At 40.5% G+C, this 19,536-nt stretch overlaps 1 protein-coding gene across 3 annotated transcripts in view; it reads right to left on the reverse strand.

Annotated features, from left to right (window-relative positions):
- Positions 1-3,536: 3,536 nt before the first annotated feature.
- The window catches only part of NUDT14 (nudix hydrolase 14), a 66,007-nt gene continuing 50,007 nt past the window's right edge, over positions 3,537-19,536 (reverse strand). For all 3 annotated transcript variants that reach the window (XM_055715989.1, XM_055715991.1, XM_055715990.1), the window contains exons 4-5: positions 17,281-17,518; positions 3,537-5,455 (exon numbers count right to left, since the gene is read on the reverse strand). In XM_055715989.1, the coding sequence (XP_055571964.1) occupies positions 5,215-5,455; positions 17,281-17,518 (479 nt within the window). In that variant the 3' untranslated portion in view covers positions 3,537-5,214. The remainder of the gene's footprint in view (positions 5,456-17,280; positions 17,519-19,536) is intronic.

A 19,536-nucleotide genomic window follows, 5' to 3' on the forward strand; every position in this document is an offset into this window, starting at 1 on the left:
ATTCATCTGGAGAGCAATTAAAGCCCTTGTAAAAATGTGTTCCCAATTAAAGAGCAAGGCTGGCTCTGAAGGATTAGACAAAATGAGGAGTATCTTTTGCAGTAGCGCAGGATTTGTGTGAGCATCCCTTTTTTTGTTCATATCAAGCAAAATCCTGTGTAAACCAGTGGGAATGGAAACTCCTGTTGAAAACCTGCTCTAAAGTTCACGGTGTCCTTCCTTAAATTAAATTTGAGTCTGGACTGGGGCTGGGGTTTTTGGAGCTCCACCTTACTGCTGCGCTCTTTGAGATGTAGCATCCCAAAGCAGAGCAAGTAAAATCCTTTCTGGAGAGGCTGAGCCCAAACAGGGGATGTTTTGCAAATTGCTGGTGCCTGAGGGGGCAAAAGATGCAGGGTCACTTGGCAGCATCCCTGGGACTGCAGAGATGGGGACCACACTGTACGGTGTCCCTGGACAGGCAGCAGCCCTGCCCTGCCCGTTACCTCCACCCTGGCGCAGCCACCGAGACCAAAGCTGCAAATCCATCCTGTGTGCACAGGCCTTATTCTGATCCCTCTGAAGCCACTACACGTTTCAGGCGGTGGCTCCTAACAGCTTCAAAGAACCGTATTAATCTGCGCCTGCCTCCCCTGCCAGAGTGCGCGGGGCGGCGAAGGCGCAGGGAGCACAACAGGAGCCGCGCAGCCAGGCTTTTATGGCCACAAAGGGCAAGTCGCACCTGCTAACGGTTGTGAATAGACTTGCAGACAGCACCAGGTGTGCTATTTCAACAGATTTCACAACTGGGTGTGCCTTTCATCTATGTATAGAGCCCCGGCGAGGGGATGAAGCGTGCTCGGCAATTGTCCTAATTTAGCAAAAATCCTATTTGTCCAGTGGGTCGCCCTGCTCGGTCGGCATGCGTATTTCAGGAGCAATTATATCACTCGCCCTTGGCCTGGCCCCGGCCATCGCCCTGCGGGGAGTCATCTTTTATCGTTGGGAGGGAGGGATGGTAATGAGGGAGCGAAAAGGCAAGCGGCCGCCTGCCAGGGGAGCCCACTTCACAGCGCGAGGAGCATCCCAGCACACCGGGGCAGCAAGGGCGGCCAGGGACCCCTCGCACCATCCCTGCGCCAGCCCCCACCTACCCAGGGGTGTAATTCAGCTCATTCGTTGAAAGTGTCAGCCTTCTAGAGAAGGTGTTTTTAAATCACATTGCTGTTCAGTGTTTAATACTGTGAGACTGGGAGCAGCTCAGGGCTTGTATTTTCCAAACAGGGTAATAAACAACAATCATAAACAAGGTCCATGTATTGCAAGGTGCTGGGACACCTCTTCTGCCACCTAATAGGGAGCCTGACAGCAACATTACGTTCAAGATTTTATAATTTCAGGCTTCATTAGAAGCCTGAGTCATAATTTCAGGTTCATTAGATTATGTCTATATCCCAAAGCCATATCATAAAGATGAGAGAGATGCTAAGATTATTTTTTTTTAAATGTGGACCACTCAATTGTATTCAATAGAAGAAAGACGCTGATCTCATGAGGATAGCTGGATGAGGTCAGATAAGAGTTTTGCAGGCTGGAGTCAGGATTCATTAGCAGCAAATGGGGACCCTGTTTTACTCTGAACTCTCTGCTCTCCATGGACATATGTGTGGTGGCATGTCCAAAGGATGTCTAAAATGCAGACGTGATTGCAAGATTCCATTAGAAGCACTTTTTTCCTGCCTGGGCTTGGCCAATGTATATCGGATTTACTCTAATTATGATCTTTGAAATGAGCCCTGAAGAAAGAAGTGGCATCTGCATTGCTCTCATTTTATTTTTATAAATATGAATCATCTACTGTTTTGAAAAAAGTTCAAGCCCTTTCTCCTGTGTTTTCAAACCTTCCTAATTCTTTAGAAAATTCTGCACCAAAACTAACAGGGAAAATGGAAAAGGATGAAGATATTTTTATAATTTATACTGCAAAGCCAACCACCAGGTAACAACATTGCTTTATGTACAGCTTTCACTATTATTGCATCACTGCTTTTCCTGTGGAAAATGCTCGAATTCTGGAAGGAACCCAAAGAAATCCCTTGATCATTTTGTTCCCATTTGAGAATTACAGATTGCAGGGACGGCCAGGCAGAGCATAGGGTGTAGCATCCCTAAGTTTTCAGAGCCGTCACAGTCCCCTGGGATGTTGTAGGTGTCTGCCCAGGAGACCCCTGGGAAGGAATGCACTGGGTGCTGGGGACAACGCTGCTTAGCTTCTTGCAGAGCCTTCTGGATCATGGCCAAGTGCTGAGGGACTGCCCAGCTCAGCTCACGCAACGGCCCATGGTCATCTGGAAGAGCAGCATCAATTGCACAAAAAAGTTAAGCCTGAAGCCCGTGGCTCAGACTGGCGGGGCTGCCTCAGAGCACAGCAGAGGGCTGATGCCACGTGGCTGTCCCTGTCCCCTCGCAAGGGCTGTGACTTCCCTCCCCACGTGCCCTGCTGTGCTCCAGCACTGTGCAGCCCCTCTGCCCATGCCGTGACTTCCCACTGTCACCCCACGCCTGGGAAACCACGGGTGCTGCTCTGGCAGTGGTGGCTCCTCGGTGTCACCTGCACACCCCCAGGGCTGGGCTGTGAAGCAGGCAGGCCTCAGGAACGTATGTCTTGCAAGCCCTCCACCTTGCCCCCCCAGTGATGGTGAACAGCCTTCCGCTGACCAGCAGCAGTAGTTTGGGCCAGATTTTGGCAAGTCTGGCACTGCCCTTGGTGCTCTCCCAGCACACGCTGCTGGGGAGGGACGGTGTCAGAGGGACAGCCGCAGTGCCTTGGAGGGGGCAAAATACACCTGCACTTCCAACTGTCCAGCTCAGACGCGCAGGCAAGGCACGACCGGCTGACTCCAGTGGCGGGGTGCCGGGATGCACGCAGAGGTTTCAGGACCTTCACCGCCTGCCTCGTGGGGTACGGCCGTGCCCTCCCCAGCAGCCCGGCGCCCCGCAGCTCACCATGCCCATGCTGTGCAGTGGCACAACAGATCCAGCACTGTCCGCTCTCCCTCCTCCCGGCGTGGTCTGGAGATTTGAAGGCACTTCTAGCCAGACTCACCAGTGAAATGTGTATGTAGTCTGAAGAATCATATCTTGAATGCTTGTCACCCACACGGTTGGGTCAAAGCCACGGGCTCTCACCAAGGCTGTTAGTGCCACGCGAGTGCACCTCGTGAAGCACTGACTGCCGGTCCTGGATGCAGCAGGGGAGGGAATGTCTGACGGGGGAAAAGCTCTCAGCATCACACAAGGAGCCTCATTAGAAGTGGAGTTTTGGCCGTTTGTAATTCTGGGGCAAACAGTATAAATACATAAATGATGCTTTTTAAAGTTTCACGCTTTGACCCCCCTCCACTACACTGGTTTATTCTCCCGAATTACTGCATTATACAGCAAAAAAGGTTTTTGACACGTATACACGCAGACTTACTAGTTTGACACTGAAGAGATTAACAAGCTACTGTGTAATAATTTGATGGAATCAAATAGATGCTTTGGCAACTACAGCCTGGAATAAAAGACATAATTTATTATAATAGTTCATAAAGGCCTTAGCAGCAATCAGGACACATTGCACTAGTCACCATAAAGATGCAGAGCAGTGGGGACCCCACCCTAAACTACCTTCCAATGTATATACAACAGACAGACAGAATTTATTTGCTTTTCATAACTCAGCCCTTGACTCACCCCAGACCAGGCACAGTCCAACGTAAATGGGTTTGAACTTTCACAAAAGGTGTCCGACCCCTGCAGACGAAGGCTGTTCTTTCTCCGGTGGTTTTCCAAGGACCTTTTCCCTCCAACAGTAGGAAGTACCAGTTCTAAAAGCCTTTTTAAAAAAAAGTATTTATTTATACACCTCTTTAGATATGCAGTGATTTTAAGTCAGCCACTGGATACCATCAGGCATCTGTACTGCATTTATTCCAGTTGCTATATGAAAGTCTGCACATTCACAGTACTCATCTTCCAAACATACTTAGCACCTTAGTAAGCCTAGAAGCACATATAATGTAGGCATGTTAATTAAGACAGTAAATAACATAAACCAGTGTGTAATTAAATTGCCAGGCTTGATTCTCTGTCATTCATGCTTTTAACAGTTTCACATGACAAACAGTCCACATCTAAAGTATGCAGACAGAACAAGTAATGGAAGTTCTAATTAGACCACTTTATTAAATCAAATTGTGTTGCTCAGTACGTCTGTGCAGGTTGCACAGGCTTCAATGGAAACTGCACAAATGATGATAGAATCTCAATAAAGCACTTCCAATCATTAGATTGCAGGGAGTGTTATTTGAGGGGTAAGTCCCATTTTTCCCACTTGGGTGATAAGGAAACAGACCACAGAACACCTCAGAGAAATCACTTCTATTAGTCACCTCAGAGTCAAATTAAAAGAATTCAGCCCCTCAAGTCCCACTCTAGAGGACCAAGTTTGATCTAATTAATCAAGTATTACCCATAAAACAAACAAAGAAGCATGTGTTCCAGTAGAAGCCCCCATCATTCATCCCTCTATCACCATCACTGCTGCTCAGCATTATAGTGGGAACAAACAGAAGCACATAATCTTACAGCTGGTCTATTGTCAAAATGACACATTAGCAGAAGGGTTTTCAGACAGGTTTGCTTATGAAATACAGGTCTGCATGTTCAGAAATGCAAACGTGTTCTCTGTACAGGAGCCGCGCACCACAGAGAAAGCTGCTCCCTGAAAGCTGTGCAGAACCCAGGAACATAGTTAGGATATCTGTGACTATTAAGGTTTGCTGCCTTCCCACCCCCCAAATATCAGAATCCACACAGAACACACAGCTGCCAGCACATACAGACCACAGTGACAGGCTCGTCTGGCAGCTGCACTGAGGTCTTGAGCAACTCTTCAAAATAGTGGTAGAGCAGTGCCATGAAAAGAGACAAGTGGACACATTTACTTAGCCTTTGTGCAGAAATCAACATTTGCCTCTCAGGGGCAAATCCTGGCCCCTGTGAAGCCAGTAAGTGTTTTGCTAATGATGGAAATTAGGTCAGGATTTTAATTCAGACTTTACTTCCAGATTTATTTCAAGAAAGATTTGCTCTGTGAAAAGTTGAGTCGATCAAGGCAGGAAGGTTTGCAATTTTCTGTATCCACAGAACGAGCAGGCAAGCTTTTCTTAAAACCGTGGTACTTTGATTTTATTTTTTTGGTAGCTTGGGTGCTATGTTGTTTTGGAACCACATGAAGCTGAAGATAACACCCATTGTCTTTGGGAGAGTCTCATCATAAGCAAACTTCATTGAGTCTTCTAAAGGTATTTCTACAACTTCAATCAGCTCTCCTTCTTCAGGCTGGCCACCTCCTTCACCAGTTCTCATCTGGTCTGTTACTTCTGCATAAAATAACGTCTGCCTAGAACCTGTGACACCAACTCCAGACCTGGAAAAAAGCAGAGGAGAAACTCTGTTTTAGATAAAAAGGCGGCAGGTAGGAACTAAGAATGGAAACCTGGGTCCTTAACCTGTGTCACTAAGTTAACAGAGAAATCGATGGCAACTTTCATGCAGAAATACCAACACTTTAAATACAATTGCTTATGAAATGGATTTGTCTTCAAATATGTGCTGCAACTTTGGAAAGATGTTAGTTTGGGAGAAAAAAAAAAAGTTTTGAATTGGGGGACTGTTGTTCTATGTATACTGAAGTAAACAGAAGTTTTTTCAGCTGACCTTGGTGAGAACTGGAGTGCGTGATGATTTGTAGAGATTTACAAACAACAGAATGAAACTCCTCAGTGTATCTGTATGCTATCATGCCACATTTGTTTGCTTGTTTTTACACAAATATTTAGATTTTTTACTCTTAAGAAGATTATGCCCATACACAGCTGGAGTCCTCTGCTCATGGAGTAGATGGGTACAATAACAGAAAGGCAGCCTGAGAGTCTTTCTCTATCCCTCCTGAACTTCAGCCTTGACCCAAATGGATGGACCACTGTAAGCACGCATCTATCTGAAGTAATTCAGTCTCCCTGCTAAATTTGCTACAGTGGATTTAGTTGAGGATATTTTAGATTATGCAGTCTTTCTTCAGCTAGACCGCTTGCTGTGTGTTGTACTTCTTATTTGTTAATCCCCTGTTTCCTTAGGACTATTTCATTTAGGTATTATTAAATAAGGGATAAGTACATAATCCACTCATTTAGTCCTTCCAAGAAAATATTCACATCGTAATCACAGCTTCCTCCTTCCACATGATTACAAGCAACTTTTTACATTGAATCTGGATCCAAAGTTCACTGCAACTATGAATGAGGCACTAGGGCAAGCTGAAAAATTAGCTTCCGTATTATTATTATACATGCAGAGGATTCTAAGGTTTGTAGCAGTGTTATGGTCTTAAGAGTGTATATCCGTACTTACCCAACCATTAGTCAACTAAATCTTTCAGTTAATCCAGCATACATCACACCCTATAGCAGGAATTAATCATTTGTCTCTCAATTTTCTAAGAACACTGGTAATTATTTTGTTTGGAGAATAAATAGTGATTATTGAAATTGGTTTCTTACATGAATATACACTTTTTTTTAAACACAGAATAGGGAGCAGACCTGCAAATTCTTTCCTAAAATTTCTTCTAATACATTCTGTAACATTGGACAAGATGTTTTACTCCTCCAGGATCATTCCTGTATGTCTAAGAAGAGAAACTTAACCATCTTCAGCACTTCCAGGAGCGGTGAATGCTGCTACAGGATTCCTTTCATTCTGGGCTCACCACTTTATTTCAGTGTCAGTAGTTTTTTTTAAGACCCATTTTAACCAAGAAAATGGGACCTACTAGCACACAGGAAGATGCCAGACTAATGGTTTTCCATTTTCTCTTCCACTTTCACCAAAGCACATGACCTCCTTCCTCAGTCAATCTGGTTCAATATTTATTCCCCCTAAGGACCTCTTTTCTGCAGCCACTGTCCTTGGTATTTGTACAGTGTCTGATGACCACCAGAGATGGTCTGCCAATAAAAGAGCCACCCAGGGCTGACAATCATCCACAGACTGTAGGTGCCACTGGCACCAGATCAAAGTCTTCTCGGGACTCCTTGTGCCAAACTCCCTTTTCCCTTCTCCGAAAGGGAGCTGCCGGGAAGGGTAATGCCGTTTGCTGGCCGTGCTGCCGCTCACCTCACCTCAAGCGAGGCTCCAGCCAGCAGACAGCACAACACTAACGCAGTCTGAAAGCAGCGGGAGTCGCACGCTGGGCCCACCGTGCCAGCTGAATCATTCTCATCTCATTGTGAAGGTAAGGGCCAGTTTTCATCAAGCTGCTATCAGCAACAAGCTCGCAGAAGTTGGAATGCCATTTTTAAGGTTAATGTGCTCTCAGCCAGCGCCTTTTCTGCCGTGAGGATGAAGGCACACTTCACTAGATGCCCTTTGTGTTAAAAGACAATATATTTTTCTTGGTATTAACAAGCAATAATATATAATGTTAAAAAGCAACACTGCAAATGAAATACTGATTAAGAGCAAACAGATCTATTTCACAGTCCACCACGCCTGGCTATTTAAGCTCTAATCATCCACTGAGCAGTCTCCCTCAGCTTAAAAAAAAAGTGAGTCACCTTGGCATCTGTCACTGACCACTGACCCATGTGCTACCCACCCGCTCCTCACTGTCATAGCTACATCCACTGGAAGGAGCCTCACTGAGAGAACATATTTGTGATGGAATAGTAGATTGTTCATTTTTTGTTTTCTCTTTTCCTTCTTTTCTTGTCTGAGGCGGCAGAAAGGATTTTTTTTTTTTTTAAATCAGCCAGAGATCCAGATCTGTTTTTCTCTCCATACAGTGGTTACTCATTCTTCAGTTGTTTCTGCAAGAATTGCATTTTTAGTAATTAAACAAACATAGGAAGCCCAGGGTTCAGAGACTGGGTTCTGGTAAGAGATAATAAGAATAAAAAACACATGTGAATTTATACTGTAAAATTTGCAAGACAATGAATACAGCTTGCTAGTCTCCACAGGCAGAAAAAAACACGGGACTATGTGTTATACATTTAATGTTCTGCTATTCCTGGTTAAGTGTCAAGTCTGAGCTTCATCTGGGGTGCCCCACCTGCAGAATGAAAATTATCCTAAATTGAGTACACCCATGACCACTTGATACTATGTAAATGCTATCTAGAAAAACAGAATCTTATTTAAGGAGCCCTTCTATAAGAACAGTCTGGCTTGATTATTTATTTACAGCATAATCTCCTTATATACCACCTGTGACCATCTACATATGAAATAGCTGCAGCTGTGGACATCACAGGAGTTCATTTTCCACACCTTTTTTTTTTTTTTTTTTTTTTTTTAATATAAAGGAATATTCCTTCCCAAGGTGCTACACTGCAAGATTCAGTTTCTTGCCAATGCAGCTCAAACTGCACGGAGTGATTTCAATATGCTGTTATTTCATTGTATTTACTCATATGACATTTCTATTAAAGCAGTGTTTCTCTTCTTATGAACTAAATACATCAAAAGTGGCTACTAGCCTGAATATACTTTAAAAGATGAAAGCACAGAGCATCAATGTCTTTCCTTTATTATGAAGCCCAAACTTATGGCATTTCTTCATGTATACTGGCATATAATTTGGCACAGAAACCAATAAAATAATTTGCAACAATATATATTTAAAGGAGGACAGACCCACATGTTCATTTTTTCTTATTTAATTACCTAACTTATCTTTCTCTGGTGCCATTTTGCCATGAGTTATTCATTAAAAACTAATAAAAACTTCCAAATGAGCTATAAATAAAATCAGAGTGTGCTGGTATTAATACTCACGTTATTCGATTCTACTCTTCCCCCCCCTAAACCAGCAACCTAAATATTTCTAAGACTACTTACGATCCCCTTACTATTTAGATGGGTGACTTTGTAGACTATTGCATGACATTGTTTATAAACATATTACCGCTTTTATCTATTGTCTAACTAAATGTCCATTTCAGTGGTTTCAGACAGAAGTTGAAAGATAAAGAAATATAACTAATTAAAAAGGCATATTTCTTACCTTTTTTAAATTTGATATTTCTTCCTCTAAATGCTTACTCTGCCAGCTGGTCATTTTTGCATGGATCCACACGGAATGTCCTTTACTAAATTAAATATTCTCCAATACTGCTTACTGCTGTCTGTCTTTCACAACATTTCCAGGCTCTTAGATACTAATGTATCCTGCCTGTCTTTAGAAAATTGTCCAAAAATCAATGCAATCGACATTTTGCTTGTCTTTAGTACCTTTGATTTTTATAGAAATTTGAAGTTAGCTGTCCTGAGCTTCCAACTTATTGAAGTAATGAAGTGTTTTAACACATACCCTTGGAAAATGTGGATATATTTCAGTGCTTGTGGGTACTGGGGCCAGAGGAGGAAGACAGCAGAGAGGGAGAAGGTGGGTCTGACTGGCAACAGGCAGCTACTATGTTTTCAGTATGCTTTCACACTTACCTGTCACTAGAAACTTCCTGGGCTTTTGCACACTTTCACTTTCTGAGCATGCTGTTTAAGGAATATCGATGTGCCTTTAATTATGGTTACATTCCTTTTTTTCTGCTACCTTCTTCCACTATCCCAAGTCCGTAACATATGCTTTTCTTTGCCCTAGTATTTCACATTACAAATAAAACGCTTTTGCCATGGTCTGAAATGAGTCACCTATTAACAGATTACAGCTATATTCATTAGCTTTGCATCTGTGGAAATCACAGGGGTCAGCACACCCGAACTGCAAGTGATGAGTTTCACCCTGGGAAAACCACCTTCCTGATCAAGGTGCCTTCCCAGAACAAGAGAGGCTTGGTTTGGGGGAGGGCAGGCAGGGTCTGAAACTCACAGCACTCACCCACGGTGAGACTTTGGGCTTCAGCCTCACTCCATGGGTTTAGCACTGTGTTGCCCAGACCAGGCAGGTCACAGCTCATACTGACCCAGACCTACTAAGCCTGGCTTGACCTAGCTGATTGTTCCAGATGTATTTGGATGTGTCTCTACTGTGCTTGACTCTTATTTACCATTGTGGGACAAATGCAAATGATCTATACACAACACAGTTCTGTTTTCCTCATCTCTTTACTTGTTTCAATTAACAGCTACATGGCTGACAAATACCCTTTGTCAAATCTTTAGGGCTTAGGCTCACAAACCCTGTCGCTTCAACAGAGATAGATTTTTAGAACCAAACTGTGAGCACTAAACTTCTACCACTCCTTCACAGACAGTTAGAAATCTCCATTATCTTTGACAACAGCAAGTCTAAGAATGTAAGCATGTCAAAGTAAGGATACAAAAGTGGTATGGTTTTCATCACAACAGTAATTTAAATGCAAGTTTAACACATCAGAACAAGACTGTATGCTGCATTTTCATATTTCACTTTAAATAAAACACTCAAACACGGTGATTAAATCATGCTATGGCTCTCAAAGCTACAGGCAACACACTTGTAGTCTACAACACAGTGGAGAAGCTGAAGGACTGCAGAATGACTGCAAAGTGCTTCTCCTCACCTCCTGCCCAGGGGTGGGACTGGCTGGCAGAATGAAGCTGTAACTAGAGTATTTTCTATCTACTTCCTTCTTAGACCAGGAAAAACACAAGAGACAGATTGTTACTCCAATCTGTTTTTGAAACATGGCAATAGCAGCTATCAAAGCCTTTGTTTAGCTCTTCCCTTTTATTAAGTGCACAAGAAAATACTTAGCACATGAACTAGAGCTCACAAAATGAGACTTTTCACTTGTCATATCTAAGTGCATAAGCATAAAGATACATACACGTTGTTTTATCACAAGTGGGCAACAGTATCTTATTGCTTTAAAAAAAGAAAGAAGTTTAGTAGTGCCTAAAAGCCGCCAGTGATACCGAGTCCACCTTGTATGTTTGCCAACGCTCAGTAACAGGGAGTTCCTTCTTCAAACTGAGCGTGTGCGCACACGTGCACATTTGTAAACAAGGTCAAAATTCAAAGCATATAGTTAAGATTAGCTTTGCCACCTTCTCATGCCTGGGTGCTCACCTATACCAACAAACTCTTACATTCATAATCATTACATTCATAAATATTATATTTTTAATTTGAAGGAACATGCACATTTGAGAAAATAAACAGTATATTATACTCCTCTGCTACAACATGGGGAACAAATAAATTGACTTTCATTGTGGAGAATTCTTAGTTAACTCAGATTTCTGATAGACAGCAATTAAAAGCTAAACTTTTCATAATTTCTTAATATTTAACAAATATAAAATCTATAAGCAATCAACACCTACCTGTTCCTATCAACACAGAAATGTTTTTTTTTGTTTTAACTGACATAGTTAATGTGAAAATTCCTAAATGCAATACATCCTTTTATAAGACGTAAGCCATCTGGATGCAGAGTTTGGGTATATAGTGAATACATAATTCATGTTTATAAATAAATACGACAAATCTGTGTTATTTCTGCTGAAATCAAGAACTATTCAGGCACACAACATGTAAACTGATGAACGGTGACATGCACCTCCTATTGTCACTTCTTAGGACTTCTGTAGAGTTCTGACATTATATGCAGCAGGTGCAGGAAAAAAAGTAGAGAAGTAATTAACATAAAATTATACTACATTATGCCACCACCCGACAGGTGTACTAGCAGGTGATCTTTCTAATTATAATGCACTACAACATTTTCAAGGCTATTATTCTTTCTACATAAAAACCTATGAATACAAACCATTTTTACCTCATTGCGCAGAGACTAATAGCCATGGCACAGTAATTGGAACATCCAAAATTAATTCTCTGAATGCTCTTCTTTGTTGTATACTTTTGGCAAAAAAAAAGTTAACTGTAGGAAGATTAAAGTAAGTACCTATGTTAATATAGTTAAGCCCTTAAATTAATCCACCTGATTTTTGCAACCAGGCTGATAAGCTACAGCTCCTAGTGTAATAAATCTTGGCTATGATACAACCTCTGGGAAAAAATAAAGATGGAATGAAGGGAAAAGTTCTGGTTCAGCTTTGTCCTGATGCTTTGAGATGTTATTTCACTCCAAATAATTTTATAAATATTCTTCAAGACCACCAAAATTTTCAAGAACTAAAAGAAAATACTGTAAGTTGCAATGGCAATAATAACATCTTTAATAGCAACAACAACATATTTCCCTGCCCCTGTCTTCTAAGAAAACAAGTCTCAAGGAAGATAGCCGGAAGTACTGCAACATAAGAAACTAACTCACAACAGAATTTCACATGGGATTCAAGCTGAAAACTGCTGGGATACCATGACAGATAGAAAATCTGTTATATCTGTTATATCTGATATATGAGTAAGTTCGAAGTCGTTCTGACTGGCAACATTTTGCATTTAGGGGGAAAAAAAACCCCAACAAACTCGAAGGAGTTCACAGATTTCTTTTAGAGCTTTGAAAAATGAACAGTTTAACTGGCAACCATTTTCATGGAGCCTCAGTCTACTGACTATATAGTACTATATTATTAGCTGCATTTTATTATTGAGCTAAATGGTTCATTTACACCCATTGCATCTACTATCTATTCTATTTTTGACTGAGGCCATACACATAGTTGACAAGAACTCAACACACCAGCAGGCATCAAAACTTTCAGGAAGCCTTCAAAAGTGGATTAGGTGCTCCCAAAATAGAAAACAAACTTTCTGTAATACCACAGGGTTACTTATTGTACACCAAGCACAAAGTAGCAATTTGTGCAGCCACTATGAGGAAACTCATCACAGAGGTTGCAAACAATAGAAGTATTTTTCAGAATTATTCCTGCCTCTAGCTACACAGCAAAATGAACAATTTGCATTTAAATTCAGCTTCTGGCTAGCATTTTCTATAAAAGGAACAGCTATTTCTGATTCCTCAAAGTGTCATTTCTCTGACCTCCTCCAGTCAAGGCCCTCTTAATATGTTTGTCTTTCTCATTATCTGCCCCAACCGGGTAGTCTCCTTCATTCACCCATGCCATACCGTCCTGCTGCTGGAACAACTTGTTCCAAAGACTCTTACTCACCTAGCGTAAATTCCCCAACTCCTGGCTTCTTTCCTGATTTCTCATTGACTCCGCAGCTACTCTGTGGATGATTCAAGGTAGTTAAGTCTGAGATCTGCTTAATTCAGTGTCTGGCTTCTATGTGATGAGTATAACGTCACTGGAGCTTTGAAAGAACTTAAGAACAGGGTCCCATGGCTTCTTTGTATGTGCTTTTGAAATATCTGTAGCAATATTGTAGTTAACCTTTTCTGGTTAGCTGAGAAACATAAAAAAAAAAGACATCCCTCAAAACTGCTGCAGGCCCTGATAATAAATGAGGAAAAAAAACCCTATCTTCAGATTACCTCCAATCTTTACTGCTCCCACTGCCTAAGAACACAGCAAAGTTCTGCTTGAATACAGTCTAAGTACTTTATCATTTTGATAAAGAGATTTTTTTCTCTGCCACAATGAATGTACTTTCCCCAACTCCATTTAGTCCTCAGCCCATGTTTTTTACTCTGCATTGTTCTTTCATCTCCTCTTCCTCTTTTTCTACTCGAGGATTTGCTATTTGATTTTCTCCCCTAGCCTAAATCCTCCCTATGCACTGTCCCTGCCCTCCCCTTAATTCATTAGCCGCAGTACTGTACTGACCTCGCTAGCCAAAACTGTTTCTGCCTTTACATTTGGTGTCTCTTCTGCTTTCCACATCCTTCTGTCAGGTCTAGCTCAAGTCCTGCTTTCATTCCAGTCAGGCAGTTTCCTTCTCATGACCACGATTCCAGAAAGGGGTGTTGTCAGAAAAACAAGACAACTCCTTGCTTTCAGACCAAAGGATGTGACAACGCAAAACCTCTTCTTTGTCCGAAAGCCTTTTTCACTGTGCACACAACTCTCAGGTTTTATCTACAAAAATCTGATAGACTTAACTCAGTAATTATTAGTTACAGTTATCTAAATATTTTTATATTTTATTGGCAGTTTTACTGGCATCAAGAAAGGAACAAGAGCTAACAGATTTGTCAGGAATATATCAGGTGCGCCCAAACAAATGTCAGCTATAACAGGATTAACAGGTCTTGTGGATAAGGACAATACCACAAACAATACAACTTCAGTTTACCAAGGTTTTAAACATTATCTAATATGACAGTTTCATTAAGAAGTTGGGAGATCGTGATATACTTAGAAATCAAAGGAACTGTGAAATAGGTGGAAAACTAGTATGAAGATGGTACGCATGGAATGGATATTTTCAAATTGGAAATACAAATGAAATCAGATTCCACTGGGGACCATTCTCCACTCAATGTAATTCAATATTTTGTTTTAGAACCTGTATGTTGAAATAAAGACTGAAGGTAGCAAAGCTGAGAAAGATTATTTATAAGAAGCTAGATATTAATATTAGAACTTAAAATCATCCCAACAACTTGAGAAACAGTCTGAAAAAATAGGATGCAATTCAGTAAAGGCAAGTTCAAGGTTCTGCATTCAGGCAGCAATAACGAACAGCACAAATACAGACAGGAGGTGAATGTCAGTGCAGTACTGCTGCAGAAAACAGTTTTGAGATAGGGGAGGCATTGCAGACCATAATGACCTTTCAAAAAAGGCCACATCATATAAACAAAATTATCTGTAAGACTATGGAAATAATGCTTCCATTCTATGTGACACTAGTAAAGCCCCTGCTAAAATACTGTGCTTCACTTTGGGCATTATGGTTTTAAGAAATCTGCAGACCAGATGGAAAGAAGGCAGAGGACAGCAGAAGGAATAATCAGACATCTAGAAAACAGGGTCTAAAGAGAAAGTGTAAATCAACTCAGATAGTTTTGCATAAGCAAAAATAAAATAAAGAGGAGACGTTCAAACAAGTATGTGGAAGGTGCAGAAGTACTTCATGTCCACTAGGAACAGGGTGGTCAGTCTCAGACTTGAAGTAAAGAAAGGGAAATTTAGGCAAGACATGAGGAAGAACTTGCTCATGATAATTAGATAGTTAGTCAGATACGTACAAATAGTTAAGACACTTCAGACAGAATGCTGAAACCATCTAAGAGAGGCTATGAAATGATCAGATTTTAGAGAAAGCACAGATGCACATTTGTCAGAAGTGATTTAAATCTAGCTGAGCCTGATCTTTGGAAGAGGAGCAATCTAGATGAGATTCTCTAAAATTCCTTCCAATTCTGTTTTCTAAGGCTCCTCTCTAACCTGATGCACTGGATCAATAAATAATATAGCGCAGCTATTACATCGATCACTGAGATGGCAGATAATAGGAGTGGTGCATGATGTACTGTAATTATTAATGGCATGCATATGCATTGATGTAATGCCTTATGTCAGTGCTTTGCATTGACAGTCACAGCATGAACAGTGGCATAAGTCATTTGGAAAAACCTGTTACATTTAGAAAAAGCTGAGAATTTCTTATCTGTAATACAGCCATAATGGAAAAAACATCCTTAGCAGACCATAGAACAAATTAATTCCTGTCTTTGCACCAAATTGTCAAGGATCAGGCAGATAACGCCAGTCTTTGGCTGAAGGAAAAACAGGACACTCCTAATAGGAAGACCTAGAAAATTCTAATACAGAGCACAGGAAATCCAACAAAAGAAACTGTAAAATACCATCTTTGAGGCTTCAACCTTTCATATTGATCTAAAAAAGTAAACAGTATAAGGCCCTTCTGACTTCCATGGATTTCCACGGCAGAAAGCTGTACACACATAGACAAAGCAGGACTGGGGGATTAACATATTAAGTGCCCTTTGCATGGGTCTTAACAGAGAAAACTCCAATTGTATACTTTCTCCACAAGTCAGTGCAATTAAAAAAAAAAAAAAAAAAAAAGAAACTGACAAAAAAACCAACAACCACCTGTAAGATACAAAGGTATTTATCGACCAAAAAATATATGGTGTTTTAGCCAGATGTAAATTGTTAATGTTGAGTCAAACTTCCACACTGAAGCTACAAACTTCTATAGTTGCAGAAATTATAATCTGCTTTTCCTATTTTGTGTTTGTATACACATGCATACGTACATACACATATGCATCTAACTGCATGCTATATAGCCTGTCAGTGTCACCCAATCTATGAAATTCTATAGACAGCTTTTGCTCATAAATCTAGAAAGCGCTTTTTCTTTCAGTAGAACAAACCCTTAATCTAGTTTCAATGAGTTGTAAAAGACAGCTCCTGTGATTCACCCCCTCCCCTCAACAGAAGCACTGCTTGTTAATCCAGCAGGAAATAACATTTGCCAGGATTGACAGCTGTGGATTTGTATTCAATTCCCAAATTAAAAACCAATGACAGGGCCTAGTTCAATGGAGATGTCAAGCAAAATAAAGAAAGTAAAAAACCTGCTGCTTTCTCTGTAAAATGCAAACATACATACATTTTGGATCACAATACTAGAAGCTGGGGAGGAGATATAATGGGATTAAAGCTGTGTGCAAAGTTTCTCTTGAAGGATTTGTGGTTTTGGTGGGTTTTCCCCCCCCTCTAACAACTCACATTTTATATTTTTCCTCTTACATATAGTTTTCCTGTTACTCCAAATATGTTTTAAAACACATTAAATCTATTTCAATAACTAGTTGAAATTCTGCAAAAAAAAAATACAATGTAAAAATTTTCATAGTCAAATCAACAAAATCTTCATATATATAATTAATTATTGTCCAGTTTCAAGATGACTTAATTACGGCTCAACTACTATGAAGAAATCTAATGGCACGGGTTCTTAGGCTTCTGCAAAATTGTTTTAATGGTAAATCAGAGTCCAGCTTGGGCAGCTTCTACTGCTAATCAGGATAATAAAATCAGAGATTGAAATTGCCTGACACAGTAAAGATGAGCTGTTTTCTAGTGCTGTTAACAAACTGCTCTGTAAAGCCCAATGCAACTTTTCCCAGTTTGAATACTCTTTGGAATAAATTACAACTGTATCATTCTTACTGGGAATTCAATCCCATAATTATGAGTTTCTAATTCCTTAAGTCTCTGTAAATAATCCTCTCACTTGCTGAAAATTACACCTTTCATATACTTTCAGATGTCTGTGTTTCTCCCAACACACTGCTTAAACAAGGGAACAGGGAATGTTACATTACATTCAGGCCACTTCAGCAATCTGTGAAACACCACCACGCCAAAGTGTTCTACCTCACTGCTATTTACCTGTAAGAAGTGATCCTCCGTAGGTCTGTAACAGGAACACGATAGCCACACTCTTCTAAGACTTCCCCACAGGCAATTTCTTCTAAAGAAAGGTCTGGTTTATCTACGATGCCAGCACAGAGTTCATAGGTCACTCCGACCAAGGCAGGTAAGGGTTCCTCTAGACGAGAGAAGCTCTCCTTGTCCTGATTCTGAAAGACTTCAGGATGCTGCCTTTCTACTTCACACATGTAAACAGCTTTTTTTTTTTTAAAAGACAAACAAACAAACAAACAAAAAACAACACAAAAGAAAAAGAAACAGGGGGGTGGGGGGGTGGATATGTTAATGTATTCATATTAAATAGAAAGATGGTACACAAATTTTGCCCGGAAATTTTTGATCATCAAAGTATTAAGAGTAACAAGCTGTGTTATCTGTGTAAAATTATGACACACCGAAATTGGAATTTTAGAGAACAAAATTCCTTGCCATTTCTGTAAAATTATTCTTTAAACTATTTGTGCTTACATCATTCAGAATGAATCTATACACACCTTAAAAGAAATAAAAAAAGGAAGATAGTTTATCCAAGAAGTCTAAGTCCCAGAAGTGCCATACAGCTTCCATTTGTTGGGCAATGCGGATATCAGGATTTAATTTAAACTATGCAGTTATCTTGCAGAGAAGTTGGGTTGCAAAATTATGTACCATGTGCACAATGATGAGTCTTTCAGCCTGTCAACTCAGCTGTTATTTAGAAAGGGTATGAAAAGCATGTATGTTTGTTTGAAAAAAAAAAATAATCCTCTTTTGAACATATAGCTCCTTGCACAGATTCCTCTGTGGAATCTGAAAAAGACTTCTTGAACTAATCTACAAACAGCTGCCACTGTAAAGCACTCCTAAAGAAAGTGCAAATGCCAGATTTTAGACCTTATTTAAGCAAAACCTCTCACTGATGTCAACAGAAATTTTGCCTGAGTGAGAACTGCAGGACTGGATGTGAACATAGAAAGAATCACTGTTGACAATTTCAGATCATGGTAACTTTAATTTATAGGTATAACCTCACTTGTTTTTTCTTTGAAATTTCTTCATGTCTATCTCCTTGCTTTTCATGAAAGGTTACCATGAGGGTGTTACAAACACCCTGAATAAAACTATTTTAAAATCTGAAATTATTTTTATTCCATTAAAGTATTTTACATGCGTATTTCATATACACGTAACACGGTTTTCAAATGAGCTTACCTTACATCTTGCATTCTAAATCTTGCAGAACTGGTATAAAAAAGAGCTCAAGTTTGATGGACAGCATTCTTCCAGTTACTGGATTTAGCTTATTATTTCTTAAAACTCTGACATACAATGAAGTCTCCACAGAAATGTTGTCACATAAAAGTACCACAATGACCTCTCAAGCACTTAGTCTCTGAGGAAGTCTACACCCCAGAGATTTGTGCCAGGGCTCCTTCTGCAATGCTTCTTGCAACACCTCAGAAGTGTAGCATAGCAAGATCAGCACTTGAAAGGGAGGTGTCTAGATCAGTCAAAACCTAATCTTTCTCCAAAAGTTAAAACTTTCAAAGCTGTTTGCAGTAGGTACATCTAGGCCTTTGAGATTCAAACAGTTAAGGAAAGGAGCCTCCATTTCCTACTTGAAACATAACTGGAGCATAGTTTTCTTTTTAAAATGCAGCATGTAGGCAGCAAAACAAATATTCCATGCAGACTCTGAGGGACAGATCCTTGTAGGGTGTCTATTGTCATTATTCCAAAAACTTCTAAAAGCTATGACAATTATCATAAATGACAACTACATCTAAGATCTCTCCAAGATGAGCCAAATATTCTTAAGGTTTTATTGCTTTTTTACTGCTGACATACCCGTATCAGTATTTACAAGAAGGAACAACACATGCATCCCACTAAAGGGCTTGGCCATCAAAACAGGATGCAGGTAAGAGTGTGGGGTATGGAAATATGAAACTGTGATTAAAGTAACCCTCTGTTACAAGTCTGTTGAATCCCTGAAACCCGTCCTGTCATTCCAGCAGGCACCTGCTGTTCTCCTTCTCCCTCAGCACAACTGGGCTCCATGTAGATCAAAACCTACATTCCCAGAAGGACCTAATCCAGCAGTCCTCTTCAGAGCAAAGTCCTGCAATATGCCAGCACTTAAAGCCCAGTAACAGCTTTTCTCTGCAGATGAGGAAGAAAAGCAGCAGTACCAGCCACTTCTGTAAGAGAGTCCAAATATTAGAGCATTCACCA

The sequence above is a fragment of the Falco cherrug genome, chromosome 7, assembly GCF_023634085.1.
Source record: "Falco cherrug isolate bFalChe1 chromosome 7, bFalChe1.pri, whole genome shotgun sequence".
In the NCBI taxonomy this organism is placed as follows: Eukaryota; Metazoa; Chordata; class Aves; order Falconiformes; family Falconidae; genus Falco; species Falco cherrug.